At 45.7% G+C, this 25,725-nt stretch overlaps 1 protein-coding gene and 1 long non-coding RNA gene across 5 annotated transcripts in view; one reads left to right on the forward strand and one right to left on the reverse strand.

Moving 5' to 3' along the window:
* LPO (lactoperoxidase) overlaps positions 1–25,725 on the forward strand; it is a 37,552-nt gene that overhangs the window by 9,715 nt on the left and 2,112 nt on the right. For 2 of the 4 annotated variants that reach the window (XM_017861613.1, XM_017861614.1), the window contains exons 2-11: positions 1,410–1,487; positions 2,420–2,507; positions 6,437–6,597; positions 8,050–8,167; positions 8,554–8,683; positions 9,392–9,598; positions 11,144–11,468; positions 13,771–13,931; positions 23,995–24,247; positions 25,430–25,603. In XM_017861613.1, coding sequence (XP_017717102.1) covers positions 1,410–1,487; positions 2,420–2,507; positions 6,437–6,597; positions 8,050–8,167; positions 8,554–8,683; positions 9,392–9,598; positions 11,144–11,468; positions 13,771–13,931; positions 23,995–24,247; positions 25,430–25,603 — 1,695 coding nt within the window. The remainder of the gene's footprint in view (positions 1–1,409; positions 1,488–2,419; positions 2,508–6,436; positions 6,598–8,049; positions 8,168–8,553; positions 8,684–9,391; positions 9,599–11,143; positions 11,469–13,770; positions 13,932–23,994; positions 24,248–25,429; positions 25,604–25,725) is intronic. The other 2 variants (XM_017861612.1, XM_017861615.1) reach the window with 2 other exon arrangements.
* Positions 116–8,768, reverse strand: LOC108521657 (uncharacterized). Its single transcript, XR_001883238.1, has 5 exons — positions 8,369–8,768; positions 7,936–8,000; positions 7,799–7,856; positions 3,875–4,008; positions 116–2,333 (listed from the first exon to the last, which is right to left on the reverse strand). It is a non-coding gene; the product is annotated as an uncharacterized LOC108521657 (long non-coding RNA).

A 25,725-nucleotide genomic window follows, 5' to 3' on the forward strand; every position in this document is an offset into this window, starting at 1 on the left:
TGACAGAGGGATAGGAGGTCACAGAATCTCTTCCTCCTTGGGGCCATACAACTCTAAGGACAAGAGCCCACTGAGAGGTCAAGCTGTTTGAGAACTCATCTTGGGGAAGGGGGAAGTAACAGAAAGAATCTTGGCCAGAGAGGTATTTATTCATGCCTTGCCTTTTCTCTAGAGTTAGCTTACAGAAAGTACATCCAACAAGATACAAATTATTAGAGGGAAAAATTGGAGGCGGACAGGGTGAAAGAGGCTGAAATGACCTGATCCAGATACAGCGTTCTCCTGGTCTGGCCTATTCCAAGTGGAGAAGATTCGGAGAGGGTCTGCAAGACAGGTGGGGAAATCTGTCAGGCAGAGCTCCAGAATTTCTCTCTGGGAGCTAAGCCTTGGGGAGACGTGGCTGGGGGACAACCTGAGGCTGCTCTCCCTGGTGTGCTTCTGGATTCCACCAGTGAACGCTATGCTGCAGGGAGAGCCCATGCGCTCTTGTGAAAACTGAGGAGCCTCTCAGGACCATGTTCTAAACACACAATCATTCCATCTGCACGCTGTGGCTGCCTCCCCGGGCTGGAGCCAGAATCTCCTCAGAAGATATATGGGGTCTGCTCCACTAAGCCCAATGAAGACCCTCATCAGAAAACAAAGCTGCACAAAATTTAGTCTAAAGACTTTGGTTCAGAGTTAAAGCTCATGGCGAAGGGGTTAATCCATGAGCTGGAATCTTTCCAGGCAGGCTGGGGCACAGCTGTGGGCTCAGGGGAGCTCTGAGCTTTGTCATAACTTTCTTTCAGTATTGCCATCAAGTTGGCACTTTGAGGGATGGGGAAGCCCCTGCCAGGTTTCCGAAGGGAGGCGCTGAGTGTCTACCTCTCAGGCACTCTCCCCTGGGGCTGGGCCAGAGGAAACTGGCTTGCAGGGAGCAATGCATCCTGGAGGGAAGGAGGGAGGAGAACTCAAAGGCAGGCTCCAAGCTTGGTAACAGCGTTTCTCACACATGTGACAAGACAGGCACAGTGTCTCAGGACCACAGACTGTCAGGACAGAATTGGACATTCTGGATCACTTGGTCTCACCTCCTCCCATAGCAAGCCAGGACCCCAGAGATGTTAAGTAACCTACCTAAGGTCACAGAGCTATTTGGAACAAACGCAGAATGATAAATCAGGGCCTTCGATCCTGAAGCCTGAGTTCTTTCCCTTCTACCACGGCTTCTCCTCTTTCCATCGCTCCCAGCACCTAGCACAGCCCTGTGCATAAAGTAGATGTTTCATTCGTTAATGTGGCTTCTCCTTCCCTGTTCCAGTGTTAGGGTGTCTGGTGTTCCTTGGGCTTTCTCTGCTTTCTGTGATTCAAACCCTGCCACTTGGGCTCTAGAGAGGCTCACAGAGTGATCCTGCATCTCGTTTCAGCGATGAGGATCCTTCTCCATCTCCCAGCCCTCCTGGCTTCTCTCATCTTGCTTCAGGCTGCAGCATCTGCCACAAGAGGTGAGTGTCTCCCTTTATGGGTTTCCTGGGGCTACTGTCACAAAGCACACCAACTGGGTGGCCTAAAACAACGGAAATGTATTCTTTCACAGTTCAGGAGATAGAAGTCCAAAATCAAGGTGTTGGCAGGCCTGTGCTCCCTCTGAAGACTCTAGGGAAGAATGCTTCCTTTCTTCTTCCAGCTTCTGGTGGTCCTGGTATCCTTGGTGTTCCCTGGCTTGTAGCTGCAACACTCCAATCTCCACCTCAGTCCTTGCATGGCCTTTTTCTTTGTGTGTCCTCTCCTCTTCTCAAAAAACCACCATTCATTGGATTTAGGGCCCATGCTAAGGCAGTATGACCTCATTTTAATTCATAACATCTACAAAGACCCTACTTCCAAATAAGGTCACATTCTGAGGTTCCATTCATATGTGAATTTTGGGAGGGCCATTATTTAACCCACTATGCTCCCTTGTTGAGAAAACAGATCCTGTCCTCCATGCTCCAGACACCAATACAAGAGGGAACAGGGAATCCCATTACTATCATGCCATCCCCTTCTCTACGTCAGGGTCCTGGTGATCAGTGGGTCCTCTTTAATGAACTTGTGATAGTCCATAAGACCATCTCACCAGGAACCAGAAAAATCCCCACAGCCCAGCAGCCCAAGCACCCTGAGTGGCCACACTCCCTCTTCATCCCATCTCTGGGCATTCTAGTGAGATCTCGAAGAGCAATTTTGACATCTTATTGAAGATCCAAGAGTATTCTTCCCATTCTGTGCTTTTTCCCCTTAAGGACTCTTATGAAACTTTCGTAATCTTGATCTCCTGCCTGCCCAGATTTGCGGGGTGGGGGTAATGGCTGAGAAAGAGGGAGACAAAAGCAGAAGACATTGCAAAGGAGTCGTGTCTGACAACCTACTTCCTGCTCCCCACTCCAACCCCAAGCACAGACCACCAGAACCTCTGCCATCTCCGATGCTGTGAGTCAGGCCAAGGTCCAAGTCAACAAGGCCTTCCTGGACTCCCGAACCAGGTACGTGAGACACACACACACATACACATACACACACACACTTCCCTTCACAGGCTTCCTGTTCATGACAAGCACATCTAGGCCAGTGAGGCGAACAATGATAAAACTTGCCTTTCCATCCTCCCAGCCTTCCAAGTACATGACAAGTAGGAGCAATAGCCCACATTCCTAAAGTCCCCAGCCTGTACATCACCTGGAAGAGGACAGCTAGTCTAACCCTAGAAGGACCTTTTTTTTTTTTTGAGACAGAGTCTCGCTCTGTCGCCCAGGCTGGGGTGCAGTGGTACGATCTCGGCTCACTGCAAGCTCCACCTCCCAGGTTCACGCCATTCTCCTGCCTCAGCCTCCCGAGTAGCTGGGACTACAGGTGCCTGCCACCATGCCCGGCTCATTTTTTTGTATTTTTAGTAGAGATGGGGTTTCACCATGTTAGCCAGGATGGTCTCGATCTCCTGACCTTGTGATCCGCCCGCCTCGACCTCCCAAAGTGCTGGCATTACAGGCGTGAGCCACCACACCCGGCCTAGAAGGACTTTCTTCCACGTGGCCCAATGTTTCCTTGGGCCGTGCATTCCAGAGTCCTAGAAAGCCTCTCAGTAAAAGTTCTTCATTCATCCAACTGATATTGACTAATTGAGGCCAGGTCCACCAGAAGCTAAATCCCAGCCCTGCATTCAGATGCAGGTGACATATTACACAAATGCTCACAGGGAAGCTGTGACAGGGTGAAGAAGCAGGAGAAGCAAAGGGGGAGGTTAGACAAATAAAGTGACTTCAGGTCTAGCCTCAGCCTGACCCTACAGGGAAACCTGGAGCCGAAGTTGCTCCTCAGAGCCTGTCCCATCTTGGAGTGAGGGAGCCCTCATCTGCCCACATCAGTCAGACGTGGCTGCAGGCTTGCAGGTGGCTGAGAGGTGTTGCGGCACACCTGTGGAATTCCCCGGCACCCCCAGCCAGGCCACTCCAGTGGCTCAGAAGCAGGCGCCCAACCAGATTACTGGAGTGAGCTTGCAGCAGATGCACCCGTGGCAGCAAGGGGAAGAGCCCAGGGCCCACAGGGCACCAATAGAGTCAACCACCCTCCAATCCTCTGCAGGAGCAACGTGGGCGCCTTCCCTCAGGAAACACACACTCTAGGGAAAGGGCAGACATTGAGAAAAAAAGTAACCTTATTCTTTCCTCTCGCTGTCCCTTTACACTAGACCTGGGCCACCACTCACTCCTCCTTGGCCCTTGAATGAACTCTCAAGCCGTCAGATAACTTTTTTGGTGACTTAGATGATAAAACATGCTCTGGATGCCTCTAGTCCCCAGACCAGGATTATCTCAGGAATTAAAGTGTCAGCATAAGAAGATAAAGCCCAGACCTGTTCTCTTCCTTCAGCTCAGAACTGCTTGAGGGCTCTGGCGGGAGAAGAGAGTGCAGTCTCCTTCTCCCTCTTTCTGGGGCTCCTCCTTCCCAGCCTGGGATTCTGCTCCTTGAGGGAGGGAGGAAGGAAAGCTGAGGGAGGGAGGAAAAAGGGGTGGTGAGTCTATATCCCCTGAACAGCTCAGTCCTCAAGGGGCCAGAAGCTCTCTCTCTGTCTCCTCTTGGGTACTTTCCTGGTTTCAGAGAGAGATTCTGCTGCCAACTCTGTGATAGGGAAAATTCTCTGGCCAGTGACTCCCAGCTCTAACCCTCTCTGCCTGGGAGCATCAGGCCCACTCCTTCATCCCTCCCCACCCTGTCTTGGGGCAGGTCCCTTCTAAGCAGCCTCCAGAATACCAGCAGCTTCGCCCTGCTGTTGAGGCCGTGCAGATTCTGGATTCTGCAACGGGGCTGCCCTGCCCCTCTCTCTGTGCTGTCAGGACACTGCTCTTCAGGCAGGTGTCAAACCCCAGCCAGGACTCCAGGACACACAGTCAAGCCCTCTTCCTAAGACCTTTCTTTCTAGAATTAAACTGGCAAAGGAGGAGCCTCATGGTGGTGGGAGGGAAGTGACCAGTATTTCTGCAAATGTCTCCAAAGGAAAATTCTCTCTCCCTCCTCAAATTCATTCCCTTTATAGCCGCACGATGGGGGACAGCATAAAAGCCACAAAACTGGTGTTCATACACCTCCTTTGCAAGTCCTGCACAGGCCAACCAGTGCCCTGCTTTGAAATGTGGAGGAGCCCTTCCCCGCTTGTTAGTCCTTGGACTCAGGGGCCTCACAGAGACAGAACAAGTCATATGGGAGGCCGAGACGGGCGGATCACGAGGTCAGGAGATCGAGATCATCCTGGCAAACACAGTGAAACCCCGTCACTACTAAAAAATACAAAAAACTAGCCGGGTGAGGTGGCGGGCGCCTGTAGTCCCAGCCACTCGGGAGGCTGAGGCAGGAGAATGGCGTGAACCTGGCAGGCGGAGCTTGCAGTGAGCTGAGATCTGGCCATGCACTCCAGCCTGGGTGACAGAGCGAGACTCCGTCTCAAAAAAAAAAAAAAGAAAAGAAACATTCTGTTACCCAAGTACACACACAGTGCAGTGACTCACAATTTATAAGGAAAATGAAGGAAATAAACAGGACAAGGGATGCCACTCTAGGCACAGGGATCAGGGAAGCCTGTTGGAGAATGGTAAGGAGCCACCCAGGCAGAGGGCATGGGGGTGGCATTCCAGGCACTGCAACAGCATAGGGTCTGAGGCAGGAAAGCCCGTGGGGTGCTCAGGAAAAGGAAGGCCAGTGGAGGCAGGAGGCAAGGAAGATCACGCATAAGGTGAGAGCAGAGAGGTGTGTTGCCCCAGAGTAAGCCATTAGAACACTTGAATCAGCGTTTATGCTAAAAACATCACTCCAGCAGCCCTGTGGAGAACGAATGGTAAGAGGACAGGAGTGGAAGTAAGAGCTGTCTAGATGGGAGAGGATGACGGCTAGGACTGGGGTAGAGACTGTGGAGATGGCAAAGAGGTCCTTCCAAGACCTGCCTGCCCCCAACAGAGCCCAGCCCCAGGGCAGAGAAGGAGGTGAGTCCCTGGTGAATCTGTGTCCAGGCAGGGGAAGCATGCAGAGCCCGGGGTGGGGCGGGAAAAGAAGGAGCATCTGGAACCTTGGATTGCACCTTACAGGCTAAGCCCAGGGGGCCCAGCGGCCTGCCTGCCTTTGTTCATGGTGTGAGTCAGGGACTCTAAAATACCTTGCAGCAGCCCCTCTGGGACCCGGCTGATGGTGACAGTGATGCTCGCACATCCTCTGTGCAGATGCAGCTCTGGGGGCTCTACATTCATTCCTCCCCAAAATCCTAGGCAGTACTGAATCGAACTGTAGGAAACAGCTATTTTCAAGGTCAAAAATGATGAAACAGCATGGTTCAACCTAAGGTTACTATCATTATTTTCATTATACCAATAAGGAAACTGAGTACAAAGAGCTTAAGTAATTTGCCTCAAAGGCACACAACTGGAAAGTGGCAGTCAGGAGCCAGTCCCAGTCAGTTTATCCCAAAGTCCACACATAAGTCTCTGATGGGATAAAACTGTGATTCCCGGTTCATAAATGAGGGGAAGTCATCAGAGGTCATATAATTAAACCAATCCTGGTGGAACCCAGATACTACCCCTGTGTCTGTCCAGCTCTAAGCCCACTTTAGGCTAGCAGGGTCCAAGATAACTTTCTAGGATGATGAAATGTTCTCTACCTGCACTGTCCAACAGAGTCATCACTAACCACACCTGGCTATTGAGCACTTGAGGTGTATCTAGTGCTGCTGAGGACCTGAATTTTTAATTTTCATTCTAATAAGTTTCAATTTAAATAGCCACATGTGGTTAGTGGCTACTGTTTTGGAAGGTGCAGCAGCCTGGGTTATGAGGCCATGTGGTACACACATCCCCTCCCACCCCTCCAGCGGCCCCCAGCCCCCTTCCTACAGGGTCCAGGCCATGATCCCCATCTGCCTCCACTGTAGGCTGAAGACTGCCATGAGCTCTGAGAATCCCACAAGCCGACAGCTCTCAGAATACCTCAAGCATGCCAAAGGCCGGACACGTACAGCCATCCGCAACGGACAGGTGTGGGAGGAGTCTTTAAAGAGACTGGGGCAGAAGGCGTCCTGGACCAATGTCACAGGTACAGAAAACCCACCAGCCCACTGTGGCAGGAAGGGGTCATCTCCCCACAGGAGAGAGCAGAGGCCACCCAAAGCTGCACTTCCTGTTGAGAGCTATCTACTCAGAGGAACACTCCCGTCTCTCCCTTCTTAGACCAGTAGACGAGACTGGCAGAGCAAGAAGGGGCTTAGAGGATAGCTAGGGCAATGCTCTTTTTGCAGAGGAAGGAACTGAGACCTAGTAAGCTCACATTGCCAACTCCAAGTGAGGGGACATTGGTGCTCTTTGTATAACACTATCTGTAAAAAACAGAAAGTGTATAACACTATCTGCCCAAAGGAAGTGCTAAAGTCAATAAACATGGGTTCCTTGTCCTAAACCACAGTGTCACCACTTCCTCTAGTAGAAGGGATATTTAGGCCACTTGTGTCAGGGGGATTTACTGGGATAATGTCACAGGAGCTAAGATTTCCATCTTGTTCTGGGTAAGATGGAGCTATCAGTAAATGCACTTAACTGATGGCTTGGTCATGGCCTCCTCCATCCCCTCCATTCTCACCCCCAACCAAATGCCACAGCCCACAGAGGGTCATGAGGAAGGGGTTTGGTCCTGACAGGAGGAAGAGGCTGCAGGGTCTCCCTAGGAAAACATCAAGCGAGGGGGGATACCTTGCCTAGGAGTTGGGCAAATTCCAAAGCTCCAAAAAAAGGAAACTGGGACAGGCTAAGAAGTAGGAAGCACTTTGACCTCTGAAATCCAAAAGATTCTGAGAGCTGAAATCCTGCCACCTTTCAGAGATGGCCCCCCAAAGAAGCCCCCATGACCCAGATTCCCTCACCTCCCTGTTCTTGCAGACGCCAGGGTGGATGAGGTATGCATATGAGGGTATGCGTTCAGAAGTGGGCATCTCTCTCCACTCTGTGCCCCCACTGAACCCTCTGATTCCTAAAGCCCCTCTACTCTGTCACTCCTCCCACAACCCCTGCCCCTCCCTGAAAAATTACCTGTCCCTTCCCAACATCTGTCCTCGCTGTGTCCCTGCTTGCTTGGTACTTTAGATGTAAATGAAGCTTTAGAAGAAAGCGGTCTTATCACACTAACTCATACTAACATATGCTTAACCTCCCAGGGGTATTTCCATTCTAAAAGAAAGACCTGTCAATTCAAATGAATCTGGACCTGGTATATCAGGAATTACTAGCAATTCTGGGGACATTACCAGTTACTCTGTGTGGCTTTGGGCAAGTCTCTTGAACACTGTAGTCTCATTTTCTTCCCTGTAAAATGGGAATAAAATTCATTACCTTAATGTGCTGTCAGATTAATTGAGAAACCACTTGAGAAACACTTACTTACAATGGAATGCATTCCAAAACATGCAGGTTCACCTCTGGTCTCCATTTTCTGCCTCCCACGGGTGCCTGTGAATGGAAAAAGAACTCAGTCCCTTTGGGGTCCCTTCTGTTTCAGACCCCAGGCTAGACTTGACTTCGCTGTCTCTGGAGGTGGGCTGTGGTGCCCCTGCTCCCTTGGTGAGATGCGACCCGTGCAGCCCTTACCGCACCATCAGCGGAGACTGCAACAACAGGTGGCGGGGCTTGGGGTATGGGGGCTGACCCTTCCAGCCAGCCCGCCCCGCCCCGCCAAGGCTTTTGCTCCTTGGGCACTCCAGGCAGATCTGCCACTGCCTTGCCCACCTGGGCTGGCGTTCCCACCTTCCCCACCTTCTCAAGACCGCGCGTCTCCAGCCCTCTCCCGCTAGCCCACTGTGTGTCTCTGGAAGCGGCACCTTTCCCGGGGCGGGGAGCCCCGCGCCTTCAGGGGGTGGGCGCAGTTCAGAGACCACACATTTGAGAGGCTCCCTTCTCTGCGTCCCCTCCGCCTCGAGCAGAGGCTCCTTCCCCCATGAGGTACTGGGCTTTGAAGCCCAGGAGCCGGCCTGCCGAAGCTCAGCGAAGATCGTGCTGGTTTCAGGAGGAAGCCTGCGCTGGGCGCCGCCAACAGGGCTCTGGCGCGCTGGCTGCCCGCGGAGTACGAGGACGGGCTCTCCCTGCCCTTCGGCTGGACGCCGGGGAAGACGCGCAACGGCTTCCCTCCCCCGCTGGTGAGGGCAGGCCGGGCGGGGGTGAAGGATGGGAGTCAGAGAGGACGGGATGCTCGCAGGGAAAGGAGGAGGAGAAATCGGTGCCGGCAGCACGGGGGCGCGATGGAGATCTGCACAGGCCCCCATCTGCCGCTAGAGGGCAGCAGAGCTCGGAGCCCGGAGCTCAGCCACGTGGTGGTCACGTCCCGGTCGCCGCAGGCCAGATACCCTGGGGTCTCCCGGGCAGATGGCCTCCCTGCCCCATCCCGCTCGCGCTTACCCCAACCCTCGCCCCTGGAGTGCATCAGCTGTTGTTTGCCTGGAGGTCCTATTTGTTGGCCTTATGGGAGCTGGCAGCCCCTACCGAAAGCCCCTCTCTATTCCCGGACACCCGGCACCTCCGTAGCTCGTATTTCAGAGGCAGCCTGTCTTTGTTTTCCCTCTCTTAGTGGAAAGGGCACTGGCCTGGCAAGTCATCAAGTCATACGGATCTGGGTTCAACCCCATCCCTGTCCCTTTGTAGCAGCAGGACCTTGGAGAACTGACTTTACCTGTCCAGGATTCAATCTCCCCCTCTACAGAATAGGCTAATGCCACCCACCTCACAAACTCCTTGTAGGGATTAAGTGTACTTGTAACATGGCAGGTAATTAATAAGCTGTAGTTGCATCTGAATCCTCAAAGCACTTTTTCCTCTAATCTGCCCTCCCCTTCTGTTTCCATCTGTAGGCCCGGGAGGTATCAAACAAGATTGTTGGCTATCTGAATGAGGAGGGTGTTCTGGACCAAAACAGGTCCCTGTTCTTCATGCAGTGGGGTCAGATTGTAGATCACGACCTGGACTTTGCCCCTGATACCGAGCTGGGGAGTAGTGAGTACTCTAAAGCCCAGTGTGATGAGTACTGTATCCAGGGAGACAACTGCTTCCCCATCATGGTAAGGCCCTGCAGCTGGGTGTCTCTGACTAGCTAGCCCCTTGCCCACCCTGATGTAGCAGACATTCCCAGCTCATCAGCTAGGATTTCTGGATAGATCATGGATACTGATTTGGTAGTTTTCCATGGCTCACTCATTTATTTATTCAGTAAACAGACATTGACCACCCCATACCAGGCAATGCACTAAATGCTGAGGATTCCAAAGGGAAAAGGACACTGCTCTGGCTCTCAAGAACAAAGGGCCAGTGTGGGAATTGGACAAATAACTACTGATAGCAGAATAGGAACACTGGCGAAGGTTGTCTACATCCCCGACCTAGCAGCATTGGTAACACCTGGGAGCTTATTAGAAATGTAAAATCTCAGTTGGGAGAGGTGGCTCACGCCTGTAATCCCAGCACTTTGGGAGGCTGAGGTGGACAGATCACCTGAGGTCAAGAGTTTGAGACCAGCCTGGCCAACATGGTGAAACCCCGTCTCTACTAAAAATACAAAAGTTAGCCTGGCGTGGTGGTACATGCCTGTAATCCCAGCTACTCATAAGGTTGAGGCAGGAGAACCACTTGAAACTGGGAGGCAGAGATTGCAGTGAGTCGAGATCCTGCCACTGCACTCCAGCCTGGGCAACAGAGAGAGATTCCATCTCAAAAAATAAAAAAGAAAAAAAAAGAGATGCAAAATCTCAAGTCTCACCCAAGATGTTAGGAAATAGATTCTACATTTTTACCAAGATCCCCAGAGATTCATTTTATGCATGTTAAAGTTTATGCTGCTGTACATCATTGTAGAGGATGACTTCAGCTCCACTCAGAAGGACCTGAAACCTTGATCAATCCGAGTGAGCAGGGATTTGTAGGAATTTCCATCTGGAAGGGAGAGGAGCTTGCAGCAATGCATCTTTTCCTATTATTCGTGGGTGTTACAGTTGGAGAGTTGTTTATTCACTCACAGAATAAATCAAGGCTATGTGCTGTGGTATAAAGAGCATAAACTGTGGAATGAAGCCAATGATCTGAATCCTACATCTTTCCCTTCCAGTGTGTAAGTTCTTAGGTAACTTACTTAACTTTTCTGAGCCCCAGTTTTCTCATCTATAAAATGGAACTGAATTGTCCACCTTACAGGGTTTTTTCGAGGACTGAGGTGAGTTAAAGTATGCATAATTCCTGGCACATAGTAAGCCCAAAATAAATACATGGCAGCTGTCGTTAGTAGTAATTATTAACAAATCTGTTCCCACCTCATGTCCTGCTTTCCTGTCCAGGAAGCTGAGGACTCCCTCCCCACCAAAAATTTGGAGTCCTCACTGTGAGGACTGAATGATTACCCTCAGCTCTTCCACACAACAGGATGTAATGAACTTCAGGATATTATGAGCCCAGGGTGTGTAACGTCAGCAAGAAGTGTCTGGGGTCAGTGTCTGGTACCAGGGTCCCAGGAGGGCGCCATCAGCATCTTTGCATCCAGACTTGCCCTGGGGAGAGGTTGCCAGGGCCCAGCTGTTCCACCCCTGCCCAGTCACCTATGCCCAATCTCTCTGCAGTTCCCACCCAATGACCCCAAGGTGAGGACTCAAGGGAAATGCATGCCTTTCTTCCGAGCTGGATTTGTCTGCCCCACTCCACCCTACAAGTCCCTGGCCCGAGAGCAGATCAACGCTCTGACTTCCTTCCTGGATGCCAGCTTTGTGTACAGCTCCGAGCCAAGCCTGGCCAGCCGCCTCCGCAACCTCAGCAGCCCCCTGGGCCTCATGGCTGTCAACCAGGAGGTCTCAGACCATGGGCTACCCTACCTGCCCTATGACAGCAACAAGCCAAGCCCCTGTGAGTTCATCAACACCACAGCCCGTGTGCCCTGCTTCCTGGCAGGTGAGTCTAGCCTGGGAACAGAAGGGCCCAAGGACAAGGGGATTATCCAGGGAAGCTTTAGCACTGCCCCCTTCTTGTCATCTTTCTGGAAAAATGCACACTGAGCCATCGCTGTCCCTAGCCAGGTCCTGGTCCAGGACTAGCAGAAAGGCCCAGATGAATAAAGAATTCAAGAATATATATTCACTGTAAAACAACATCAGGAAGTCCAGAAAAGTAACAAAGAAAATAAATAGAAAGTACCAGGCCTGGTGGCTCATGCCTGTAATTCTAGCACTTTGGGAGGCCGAGGTGGGCAGATCATGAGGTCAGGAGATCGAGACCATCCTGGTTAACATGGTGAAACCCCGTCTCTTCTAAAAATACAAAAACTTAGCCGGGCGTGGTGGCGGGCGCCTGTAGTCCCAGCTATTTGGAAGGCTGAGGTAGAAGAATCACTTGAGCCCAGGAGGCGGAGCTTGCAGTGAGCCGAGATCACGCCACTGCACTCCAGCCTGGGCGACAGAGCGAGACTCCGTCTCAAAAAAAAAAAAAGAAAAGAAAAGAAAAAATTCACACAATCCCACTACCCACCAATAATCATCATTAACATTTTAATGCTTATTTTCCAGTGTTTTTCCTGTCACAGATACAGTTCTACATTGTTTTACATAATCGGGTCCTACTATAAATAATGCTCTAAAACCTGACATCTTCACTTAATCTACTTCATGCCATTAACTGTTCTTCTATGACATGATTTTTAATGGCTGCCTAGTATTGCATGACACATATTACCATCATTCATTTCCTCAACCCTACTTGGGGAATTTAGTTATTTCCAGTTTTCTGTGTTTTGTTGCTGTTGTTTAGGTAAGGAATATCTTCACTGATAAATCTTTGTTCTCATTTTTGATACATTTATTAAGATAATTTCCCAGAAGAGGAAGTTCTAGATGAAGAGGAATGTATATTTTTAAAGCTTTTTATAACCTGGGCACAAAACCCCCACTCCATACAGCCTGTGCATGACCAAAGGCCTGCCAATTCTGTTCATTCCAGGTACCCTCCTGGTCCTCTCTGTTTCCGGCTTCTAGAGGGCATCTCACCCTCAAACATCCTCTCTCTTAGGACAACCCCCTGGCCACCGTGACAATGCAGAAGGCCAGCTCATAGGCCAAGCTACCTTTATAGATGTTTTGGATTTTGCGTTCACATGTACCCCACATCAATCTAGACACAAAACTGAGTTCTTTTTTGTTTTTCATAAAAATATGCACTCACACCAAGAATTTGCAATTTTAAATAGATTTTCCTGGCCTGCTACAGTGACTCACACCTGTAATCCCAACAATTTGGGAGGCTTAGGTGGGAGGATTGCTTGAGGCTACAAGTTCAAGACCAGCCTGGGCAATATAGCAAGACCCCTGTCTCTACAATAAATTTAAAAACTAGCAACACATCGTGGCACATGCCTGTAGTCCCAGCTATTCTGGAGGCTGAAGCAGGAGGATCACTTGAGCCCAGGAGGTTGAGGCTGCAGTTAGCCAAGATGATGCCATTGCACTCCAGCCTGGACAACAGAGCAAGACTGTCTAGGATAGATAGATAGATAGATAGATAGATAGATAGATAGATAGATAATAGATGATAGGTAGACAGACAGATAGATAGATACATAGATAGATAGATAGATAGATAGATAGATAGATAGATAGATAGACTCCCCTAAAGATTAGAGGGCACAGGGAGAAGTTCCTTATCCCCTTATGAGACACCTGGTCTTTGGCCATTTAACTGCTCCCCCATCCTTACTCCTCTCTCCCTCCCACTATAGGCCCCCATCTCCAGATTATTCTCCCTTTATTACCCAGAGGAACTCAGCCTTACCCAAGCTCCTCACCTCAAACCTGCATTCCTAAAACCTTCAAAGTTGCTCTGTGAAGCAAAAAGCTCCTCATTCATTCGAAGCCCCCCTTCCTAAAAGGCGATTGGGTTATAATTAGCAAAATGTTACTGTGTAGTGTGTCACCACTAGCCTTCGTCACAGTCCTATGATAGGCTTTATTCTCATTTTCATAGGTAAGAAGACTGAGGCTCAGAAGTGTTAAGTAACTTGTCCAAGGTCACACAGCTAAAAAGTGTGTATATAGAACTGAGAGTAAAATCTATGATTCAGCACCCCCTCCCCATCCCTCTCCACCTGACAGGAAGGAGAGCTTGTTGATGGGGGTTCCTGTGGGGCACCATCATTTCTTTGTGCAGGTTACTGGGTCCTGGGGCTGTTAGGGAGAATCTACCTTCCTGTATTCTGGGCTTTCAGGAGATTCTCGAGCTTCAGAGCATATTCTGCTGGCCACATCCCACACCCTCTTTCTCCGCGAGCATAACCGGCTGGCCAGAGAACTAAAGAGACTCAACCCTCAGTGGGACGGAGAGAAGCTCTACCAGGAAGCCCGGAAAATCCTGGGAGCCTTCGTGCAGGTAGGGAGGCCCAGGAGCACTGTCATCCAGACCCACCTGGCTCCCACTCCTGACTCTGCCCTCTGCTCACTGCTGCGCCTCCGGCTCCCTCTTCTGTTCCCACACCATTTCCCCGGCCTCTCTGTTGCTTCTCTCCTGTTGTCTCATCCTTTGAAATCCCCCTCCTTTCATTTCTTCAGCTTCTCTGTCTCAAAATGAATCTCTGGATTCAGAGTGTTGGAAAGTCACTTGTGCGTTGGTCCCTTCAGTGTGCCTGCCCAGTGCCATCACTGGGACTGTAGGCTCCTTCACTTCCGGGACTGCTACACCGCAGTAATTTAGGTTATTTTGATTTGATTGTCTTCCTTTTTAATTGTCTACATCTAAGCCCGTCTCATGGGCATACTCAACAGATATTGTTGATTGGCTGATCAACTAACTAGAAGAGACTTACAAAGGTTGATGTGTTGATATTAACCATGCACATATTGTTTAAACATTTTATTTTGAAATAATTATAGATTCTAATATATTGCAATAGGAGGGGGGTTTCAAAGGATGAGACAATAGGAGAGAAGCAGCAGAGAGGCTGGGGGAAACAGAGGTTTGGGAACAGAAAAGGTAGCTGGAGGCCCAGCAGCGAGCAGAGGGCAGAGCCAGGAGTGGGAGTCAGGTGGGCCCCGGTGGCAGGGCTTTTGGGCCTCCCTCCCTGCAGATGATTAGATTCTAAGAATTATACAGGAATCTTTAAAAAATGTACAAGGAGGTCCCATGCACCCCTCACCCAGTCTCCTCCAGTGCTAATGTCTTACATAACCAAGATACAATGGCAAAACCAGGAGGTTAACATTGATATAAACCATAGAGCTTACTCAGATCTCACCAGTTATAAATGCAATCATCTGTATGTGTATGTGTGTCTGCACAGCTCTATGCAGTTTTATCATCTATGTAGCCTCAAGTAACCACCACAATAAAGACTCTTAACTGTACTGTCCCCCCAAAACTCCCTCATGCTATCTCTTCATAGCCACATCCACCCTCACCCCTATATCCATAACCCCTGGCAACCACTGATCTGTTCTTCATCTCTATAATTATGTTATTTCACAGATGTTATATATATGGAATTATGCGACATGTATCCATCTGAGATGGGCTTTTTTCATTAAGCATAGTATCTTTGAGGTTCATCCATGCTGTTGTGTATATCAGTAGTTCATTCCTTTTTGTTGCTGAGTAGTATTCCATGGTATGAATGAACTACAGTTTGTTTAACCATTCAACTTTTGAAGGGCATTTGGATAGTTTCCGGTTTGAGATTGTTATGAATAAATCTACTATAAACATTCAAACATAAGTTTCTGCATGAAAATAAATGTTAATTTCTTTGAGATACATGCCTAAAAGTGCAATTGTTAGGTCACATGCTAAGTCCATTTTTAGGGTTTTAAAAAATTTTTTTAATGTTTTTAATTTTGTGGGTACATAGTAGGCGTCTATATATATGGGGTACATCAGATGGTTTGATAAGGGCATACAATGTGAAATAAGCACTTCATGAAGAATGGGGTATCCTGCCGGGTGCGGTGGCTCATGCCTGTAATCCCAGCACTTTGGGAGGCCGAGGTGGGCAGATCATGAGGTCAAGAGATCGAGACCATCCTGGCCAACATGGTGAAACCTCATCTCTACTAAAATACAAAAATTAGCTGGGCGTGGTGGCACGTGGCTGTAGTCGCAGCTACTCAGGAAGCTGAGGCAGAAGAATCGCTTGAACCCAGGAGGTGGAGGTTGCAGTGAGCCAGGATCGCACCACTGCACTCCAGCCTGGGCAACAGAGTGAGACTCCATTTCAAAAAAAAAAAAAGAGTTATCCATCCTTCCAGGTATTTATACATTGAGTTGCAAACAATCCAGTTACACTCTTATTTTAAAATGTACAATTAAGTTATTATTAACTATAGTCACACTGTTGTGCTATCAACTAGTAGGTCTTACTCTTTTACTTATTTATTTATTTCTTTTTAATTTTTCTTTTTTTGAGACGTCTTGCTCTGTCGCCCAGGCTTCCTTAGCCTCCTGAGTAGCTGGGATTACAGGCGCCCGCCACAATGTCCTGCTGATTTTTGTATTTTTAGTAAAGATGAGGTTTCACCGTGTTGGCAAGGCTGGTCTCGAACTCCTGACCTCAAGTGATCCACCCACCTCGGCCTCCCAAAGTGCTGGGATTACAGGCATAAGCCACAGAGCCCAGCCATCATTCTATTTTTTGGTAACCACTAATCATCTCCACCTCCGCCCTCCACAGCCCCTCACTACCCTTGCCGGCCTCTGTTAACCATCTTTCTACTTTCTATGTCCATGAGTTTAATTGTTTTGATATTTAAATCCCACAAATAAGTGAGAACATGCCATGTTTGTCTTTCTGTGCCTGGCATATTTCACGTAACATAATGATTTCCACTTCCATCCATGTTGTTGCAATTGACTAGATTTCATTCTTTTTTATGGCTGAATAGTACACCATTGTGTATATGTATCATATTTTATTTATCCATTCATCTGTTGATGGACACAAGTTGCTTTCAAATCTTAGCTATTATAAACAGTGCTGTAACAAACATAAGAGTGCGGGTATCTCTTTGATATGCTGATTTTATTTCTTTTGGGTATACACCCAGTAGTGAGATTGCTGGATCATATGGCAGCTCAATTTTTAGTTTTCTGACGAATCTCCAAACTGTTCTCCATAGTGGTTGTACTAATTTACATTCCTGCCAACAGTGTACAAGGATTCCCTGTTCTCCACATTCTTGCCAGCATTTGTTATTGCCTGTCTTCTTTACATAAGTTATTTTAACTGGGGTGACATAATATCTCATTGTAGTTTTGATTTGCATTTCTCTGATGATCAGTGATGTTGAGCACCTTTTCATATGCCTGTTTGACATTTGTATGTCTTCTTTTGAGAAATGTCTATTCAAATCTTTTGTCTATCTTTTGATTGGATTATTAGATTTTTTTCCTATAGAGTTGTTTGAGCTTCTTATGTATTCTGGTTATTAATCCCTTGTCAGAAGGGTAGTTTGCAAATATCAATATTTTCTCCCAGTCCATGGGTTGTCTCTTCACTTTGTTGATTGTATCCTTTGTTGTGCAGAAACTTTTTAACTTGATGTGATCCCATTTGTCCATTTTTGCTTTGGTGGCCTATGCTTGTAGAATAGTGCTCAAGAAATTTTTGCCTAGACCAATGTCCTGGAGATTTTCCCCAATGTTTTCTTGTAGTAGTTTTACAGTTTGAGGTCTTAGATTTGTCTTTAATCCATTTTGATTTGATTTTTATATATGGGTAAAAGATAGGGATCTAGTTTTATTCTCCCACATGTGGATATCCAGTTTTCCCAGGACCATTTATTGAAAAGACTGTCTTTTCCCCAGTATATGTTCTTGGCATCTTTGTTGAAAGTGAGTTCACCGTAGGTGTGTGGATTTGTTTCTGGGTTCTGTATTCTGTTACACTGGTCTTTGTGTCTGTTTCTATGCCAGTACCATGCTGTTTTGGTTACTATAGCTCTGTAGTATAACTTGAAGTCAGGTAATGTGATTCCTCCAGTTTTGTTCTTTTTGCTTAGCATAGCTTTGGCTACTCTGAGTCTTCTACCTTTAATTTTAAAAGGAACTGCCAAACTATTTTTTAGGGTGGCTGTACCATTTTACATTCCTATCAGCAATGTATGCATGATCCAATTTCTTAGCATCCTGATGGTGTCATCACCATTTTTTGTTTTATCCTTTCTGATAGGTGTGTAGTAATAGCTCATTGTTTTAATTTGTATTTCTCTAATGGCTAGTAATGTTGAACATCTTTTCCTGTGCTCATTTGCCACTTCTGTATCCTCTTCAATAAAATACTTGTTCATATATTTTGCCTATTTTCAAATTGGACTATTTGACTTGTAATGTTGAGTTTTGAGAGTTCTTTATGTATTCTAGACACAAGTCCTTTGTCAGATATATGATTTGCAGAGATTTTCTCCCAGTCTATAATTTGGTGGGCTTTTTGTTTCATCCTCTTAAGAAGGTCTTTTGTAGAGTAAAAGCTTTTAATTTTAATGAAGTCCTTTTAATCAAATTTTCCTTTCCTGGATTGTGCATGTGGTGTCAAGTCTCAGAACTTTTCTCCTAGTCCTAGGTCCCAAAGACTTTCTCCTGCTTTTTCCTTCTAGAAGTTTTATAGTTTTATGTTTTACATTTAAGTCTATGATCCATTTTGGGTAAATTTTTTGCATAAAGTGTGAGGTTTAGGTCAAGATGCTTTTTTTATTTTTTCTGACCTATGGATGTCAAATTGCTCCAGCACCACCTATCGAAAGGCTATTGTTTCTCCATTGAATTGCTTTTGTTTCTTCGGCAAAAATTATTTGGGCATATTTACATGGATCTATTTCTGGGTTGTCTATTCTCTTCCATTGGTTTGCACGTATGTCTATTCCTCTACCAATACCACAGTGCTCAATTACTGTAGCTATACAGTAAGCCTTAAAACACTTTATTCTTCTTTTTCAAAATTGTTTTGGATATTCTAGGATCTTTCCCTTTCCATACATATTATTATTAAGTAAGTTTGTGTATGTCTACCAAAAAACCTTACTGAAATTTTGATAGGAATTGCATTAAAACTATATATAAATTTAGGGAGAGTTGACATCTTTACAATGTTGAGTTTTCCAATCCATAAACTCAGTATGTCTCCCCAATCTTTAGAATTTTTTATTTCTTTAATCAACATTTTGTAGTTTTATCACACAGATTCTGTACATGTTTTGTTAGATTTATACCTCAGCATTTCATTTTTGTTTTGTTTTGTTTTGAGATGGAATCTCGCTCTGTCACCAGGCTGGAGCGCAGTGACGCAATCTCGGCTCACTGCAACCTCCCAGGGTCAAGTGATTCTCCTGCTTCAGTCTCCTGAGTAGCTGGAATTACAGGCGCCTGTCACCACGCCCAGCTAATTTCTGTATTTTTAGTAGAGATGGGGTTTCACCATCTCTGAGGCCAGGATGGTCTCAATCTCGACCTCGTGATCCGCCCACCTTAGCCTCCCGAAGTGCTGGGATTACAGGCGTGAGCCACCACACCCGGTCCAGTATTTCATTTTCTTTGGAGGAATTATAAATGGTATTACAGCTTTATTGCAGTTTCTACTTATTTTATCAGTGTATGAAAATATAATTTATTTTTTTTAATGTGTTGATTTTGTATCCTGTGACCTTGCTAAACTCAATTAGTTCTAGGCTGGAGATTGCTTGCATTTTCTACACAGGTAATCACATAATATGCCAATAAAGACAGTTGTATTTCTTATTTTCTAATCTATATGATTTTTCTTCCTTTTTCTTGCCTTATTACGTGTCAATTCCTAGAACTTCCTAGTGGCTCAAACTTCCAATAATATATTAAATGCACATAGTAAGAAAGCAGGCATCCTTGTCTTCCCAATCGAGAAAGTATTCAATCTTTCACTATTAAGTATAATATTAGTTATAAATGTTTTGTAGTTGCCCTTTATGAGATTGAGGAAGTTCTGCTCCATTCCTAGTGTACTGAGAGTTTTTATCATGAATAGATGTTGAACTTTATCAAATGGTTTTTCTGCATCAATTGATAGGATCATATGATTTTTATCCTTTAGACTATTCTGCTTGCTTTGGATTTATTTTGCCCTTCTTTTTTGAGTTTCTTAAAGTAGAAACTTAGATGACTGATTTGCAATCTTTTCTATTTTCTAATGTATTCAGTGCTATAACGTTCCCTCTTAGCACTGAGTTGACTGCCTCCCACAAATTTTGATATATTGTGTTTTCATTTTCATTCAGTGTATATTTTTTAAATTTCCTTTCAGACTTCATCTTTAACCTATGTATAATTTAGAAGTGTGTTATTTAATTTCCAAGTGTTTGTAGATTTTCCTGTTGCCTTCCTGTTATTGATTTCTAGTTTGATTCCATCATGATCAGAAACTATACTCTGTATGATTTCAATTATTTTAAATTTGTTAAGATTTGTTTTATAAAACCCTGCTGTGGACTATCTTGTTGACTATTTTATGAGTTCTTAAAAATAATGTGTATCTTGCTGTTGTTGAATGCAATGCTCTGTAAATGTCGATTGGATCTGTTGGTTGATGGTGCTATTCAGTTCTGTACTCCAGCTAATTTTCTGTCTAGTAATTCTCCCATTTACTAACAGTCAGGTGTTGAAATCCCTCGCTATAAAGGAGAATTTGCCTATTTCTTCTTCCAGTCCTGTCAGGTTTTGCTTCATGTATTTTAAAGCTTTAAATGCTGTTGTTTGATCCGTATCATTTAGGACTGCTTCATCTTCTTGATGGATAGATCCTTTTCTCATTATGTAATTTCCACTTTTGTCCTCTGAAGTCAATTTTATCTGATATTAATATAGTCACCCCTGCTTTTAAAAATTGATGTCTCCATGATCTTTCTTATTCCGTCAATTTCAACCTACCTATGTCATTATGTTTGAAGTGAGTTTCTTTTAGACAGCATATGGTTGGGTCACTTAAAAAAAAAAGGAAGAGAAATATACTCCACCAATCTCTGACCTTTAGTAATCATTACTTTTAAATTATCTTTAAAGTAATTATTAACATGTTAGGTATTAAATTTCCAATAGCTCTCATTTTATTATTTGTTTTCTGTTTGTTCCTTCTGTTTCTTGTTCCTCTGATATTGCTTTTCTTGCTTTCCTGTGGGTTAATTGAACATTTTTTAAAGGTCCAGTTGATCACATATTGCTTTGTATAATTTTCTTAGTGGTTGTTCTCAGGATAGATAGGTAGACAGATATAGAAATAAAGATAGAGGCCGGGCGCGGTGGCTCAAGCTTGTAATCCCAGCACTTTGGGAGGCCGAGACGGGCGGATCACGAGGTCAGGAGATCGAGACCATCCTGGCTAACACGGTGAAACCTCGCCTCTACTAAAAATACAAAAACTAGCCGGGCGAGGTGGCGGGCGCCTGTGGTCCCAGCTACTCGGGAGGCTGAGGCAGGAGAATGGTGTAAATCCGGGAGGCGGAGCTTGCAGTGAGCTGAGATCCGGCCACTGCACTGCAGCCCGGGCGACAGAGCGAGACTCTGCCTCAAAAAAAAAAAAAAAAAAAAAAAAAAAAAAAGAAAGGGAAAGAGATATGGATTTACGATGTATCAACCTATTGGTGTCGTGCTTTATCATTTCAAGTGACATGTAGAAAACTTACTTCCATTTGGTCCCTTCACCTTCCTCACTTTTGAAATATAATTGTCTGAAGCATTTCTTCTAAGTACATTTTATACCACATCAGATGGTGCGTCAACCATAAAATATAATGAAAAAAAATCATGAAGTGGAAAAGAATTGATGTTTACTTCTATTTTTACCCATAACATTGTTCTTCTTTCCTTTCTGAGGGTCCTGTCCTTCTTCTGTTCCCGTTCTTCGTGTTTAGAGAGTTTCCTTTAGCCATGGTTTAAGGATAGGTCCGTGTGCAGCAAATTCTCTGAGTCTTCCTTTGTGTGAGAACGTCTTTATTTCCTCTTTATTCCTGAAGAATCATTTCACCAGCTATTGGATTCAGGGTTGACAGATTTTGTCTTTCAGCACATGAAAAATGTGGCACCACTTCCTCTGGCTTCCATGGTTTCAGATGAGAGCTTCACCGATATTTGTTTTTTTGTTTTGTTTTGTTTTGTTTTTGTTTCTTTGAGACAGAGTCTCTCTCTGTCACCCAGGCTGGAGTGCAGTGGTGACATCTCAGCTCACTGCAACCTCCGCCTCCCGGGCTCAAGCGATTCTCTTGCCTCAGCCTCCCGCGTAGCTGAGATTACAGATGCGCACCACCATACCTGGATAATTCTTTTTGTATTTTTAGTAGAGACAGGATTTTGCCATGTTGGCAAGGCTGGTCTCAAACTCCTGACCTCAGGTGATCCACCCAACTCGGCCTCCCAAAGTGCTGGGATTGCAGGCGTGAGCCACTGCGCCCAGCCGTTTACCATTCTTTGAATTGGTGTTTCTTTATAGGTACTGTGTCATTTCTCTTTGACTATTTTAATACTTTATGTTTAGTTTTCAGAAATTTAATTATATGCCTTGGAGTGAATTTCACTATGTTTATCCTGTTTGGGATTCATTCATCTTCTTGAATCTGTAAATGTGTGCCTCTCACCAATTTTGAGAAATTTTCAGGCACTATTCAAATGCTTTTTCAGTTTCACCCCCTTTCTCCTCTATTTCTGGGACTCCATTGATAAGAATGCCAGATCTTTTGTTATGGTCTCACAGAACCCGGAGGCTCTGGTTTGTTTGAGCAATTTTTAAAGTCTATTTTCTTTCTGTTGTTCAGATTGAGTAAATTCTGTTGATCTGTCTCCAATTCTCTCCTCTGTCATTCCTACTCTGTTACTGAGTCTATTCAAGCTTTTTAAAAATTTCAGTTAGTGTATTTTCAATTCTGTAATTTTGATTTGTTTCTTTTTTATAATTTCTACTTCTTTGCTGTGATATTGTATTTGTTTCAGGAGAATCTGTAATTGATTATTGAAGCATTTTTATAATGGCTGCCTTTAAAATTTTTATCAGATAATTATAGCATGTGATTCATGTCAGCCTTGGCATCAGTTGATTGTCCTTTTTACTAAAAACGTGGCATTTCTGGTTCTTGGTATTATGAATGATTTTCATTTGTATCTTAGACATTTTGGTTACTATATTAGGAGACCCTTGATCCTATTTAAATTTTCTATTTTAGGCCAGGCACAGTGGCTCACATCTGTCATTCCAGCACTTTGGGAGGCCCAGGCGGGTGGATCACCTGAGGTTGGGAGTTCAAGACCAGCTTGGCTAACATGGTGAAATCCCGTCTCTACTAAAAATACAAAAATTAACCGGGCTTGGTGGCATGCAGCTGTGGTCTCAGCTAGCTGGGGGTGCTGAGGCAAGATCACTTAAACCAGGGAGGTCAAGGCCACAGTGAGCTGAGACGGCACCACTGCATTCCAGCCTGGGTGACAAAGTGAGACCCTGTCAAAAAAAAAAAGAAAGAAAAAAGCACTTCTATGTTAGCACATAGTTACCCTGTTTAGATTTAGCATGTAGGTTCTGGACTGCTTTTGTGGGCTTTAGGTCCACCAAACCTTAGTTTCCTGAGCCTTGCAATGCTATTCTGGTCTACTTCACTCTTCTGGTGTTTGGGGGCTTCCCACTCAATCCCTGCTGGTGCTGTCTGCAAGGCAGGAAAGTACTTCCCTGACTGGCTGCTGTTGCTGAGCAACCTTCTAGGGGAACAGGAACTGCTGCACCTGAGCTCCTAATGGCACTGGGTTAAGAGCAAAGAGACACAGGGCTTCACTGTGAAAGCTAGATAGAAATGTGGAAAACGTGAAGTGAAAAAGCAGAATGCACAGGTATGCATTCTATAGGATTGTAACTATGTAAAAGTGGGTAACATATAGGCAAAGACTACAAGAATAAAAATTAATATAATTATTAGGTTATGTGGAGGCATTTTTCTTTTCTGAAGATTTTTTATTTGTGGCAGTTCATTGTGTTTTTATGTAAAAGAAAACCAGAAACCAGTCTTTCCATTCTGCTGTATTTCTTTCAGAATTGGAGATTGGATGAACTTTCCTCAGTTGCCCCTGAATCATTCCTGTGGTTTATCATTCCTCTTGCCCTGACACTGTTACATTAAAGTGACACACAAAGACTGTCACTTTAGCATCAAGGTCATAAACTTAGCGCAAAGATGACAAAGAGAGTATGTTTCATATGCCAAATTCAAATGACTGATTAGTAAAGCCTATGTTGAGACAAATCATAAGAGATCAACAGAAAAAATGTCATGATTGATTAGCAATGTCTGCTATGATCATAGGAATGGGACTGGGCACATATGCTATCCATTTGCCATCCTTGATTTTCAACAGCTCATCACTCTTGGCTGCAGCTCTTTCACAGCCTCCCTCTGCAGAGGTTTCAGCCTTCTTACACCCTTTCCTCTTGATTTTATTCTCCCTCCAGATTATCACCTTTAGGGACTACCTACCCATTTTGCTAGGTGACTACATGCAGAAGTGGATACCCCCATATCAAGGCTACAATGAATCTGTGGATCCCAGAATTTCCAATGTCTTCACCTTCGCCTTCCGCTTTGGCCACTTGGAGGTCCCCTCTTCTGTGTCCCGCCTGGATGAGAATTATCAGCCATGGGGGCCAGAACCAGAACTCCCCCTCCACACCCTCTTCTTCAACACTTGGAGGATGGTCAAAGATGGTATGCCCTTTCAGGGAAGTACTGTCACCTGGGTCTCCCACTCTGCAGCCTATTGTAGGGAAACTTGTCTTGGAAGTCAGATTCCAAGCACTTTTACATGACCTTGGGTGAGTGAATTCACCTCACTGAGCCTCAGTTTCCTCATTTATAAAATGGAGACAATAATAGTACCCATTGCACGAGGCTATCCAAAACATTAAATGAGATATACATGTGGAGCACCCTACAATGGTTCCTGACACACAGGAGGTGATCAATAAGTATTAGTTATTCTTTCTTTCCTCTTGGCTTCTAAGGTGACTGGGATTTCCCTACCTCCTTCCCCTGCCCTAGGCTCTGACTCCTACAGAAAGAGTTCATGGGTTTGGTAAATACATTGCTCTTTTATCTCCTCTAGAGTTTTTCACTTCATAGAGGTGCCAGAGGTTGGACCCAACTTTCCTTTATCCCTAGGCTATGTTGTGTTGAAATTAACTTTACTTAAAGCCTAACAAGTCAAGGCCATTTCCTTGAGATTTATGTAACCTTTTCCCATTATGCAATGTTCCTCAGCTGAACATATGGAAGAAAAGCTGACTCGATGAACTAGGGCTTTAAAATATCTTTTTTTTTTTTTTTTTTTTTTTTTTGAGACAGGGTCTCATTCTGTCATCCAGGCTGGAGTGCAATGGCACAATCTTGGCTCACTGCAGCCTTGACCTCCTGAGCTCACTTGATCCTCCTCCCTCAGCCTCCCTTGTAGCTGGAACTACAAGTCACACACCCTCATACCCGGCCAATTTTTTTGCCTTCTTTTTAGAGACGGGGTTTTGCCATGTCGTCCAGGCTGATCCCACACTCCTGGGTTCAAGCAATCTTCCCACCGTGGCTTCCCAAAGTGTTAGGACTGCAGGCATGAGCCACCATGCATGGCCAAAAACTATCTCAATGTTTATATTCATGCAATCATCCCATGAATGCCCCTTTCTGCCCACCCCCACAGCAGACAATCTGGATGCCCCAGTCTTCCTGAGCGTACCCTTCAGGCTGCACTGTGCTGTTCTCTCCCTCCTTCCAGCCTGGGATGTCCAGCTGACCCACATTCAACCAAGAGAAAATGTCTGGTGGAGGCAGAGGCAAGCCATGGATGATGTTCCCACCTTGCCCTCATCCTAAGCGTGGCTTCTGGGTCTCCCTTGACAGGTGGAATTGATCCTCTGGTGCGGGGCCTGCTGGCCAAGAAATCCAAGCTGATGAAACAGAATAAAATGATGACTGGAGAGCTGCGCAACAAGCTTTTCCAGCCAACTCACAGGATCCATGGCTTTGACCTGGCTGCCATCAACACACAGCGTTGCCGGGACCATGGGCAACCTGGTGAGTGGGTCTGAAGTCTGGCCTGCACCGGGGAAATTTTAGCTGACTTTCTAGGGCTCCTGGAGACTCTCTTCTATAACCCTGAGGATCTGATCATCAGATCAATTCTGAAACAAAAGTCA

The sequence above is a fragment of the Rhinopithecus bieti genome, unplaced genomic scaffold, assembly GCF_001698545.2.
Source record: "Rhinopithecus bieti isolate Rb0 unplaced genomic scaffold, ASM169854v2 scaffold_57210, whole genome shotgun sequence".
NCBI classification, from domain to species: Eukaryota; Metazoa; Chordata; class Mammalia; order Primates; family Cercopithecidae; genus Rhinopithecus; species Rhinopithecus bieti.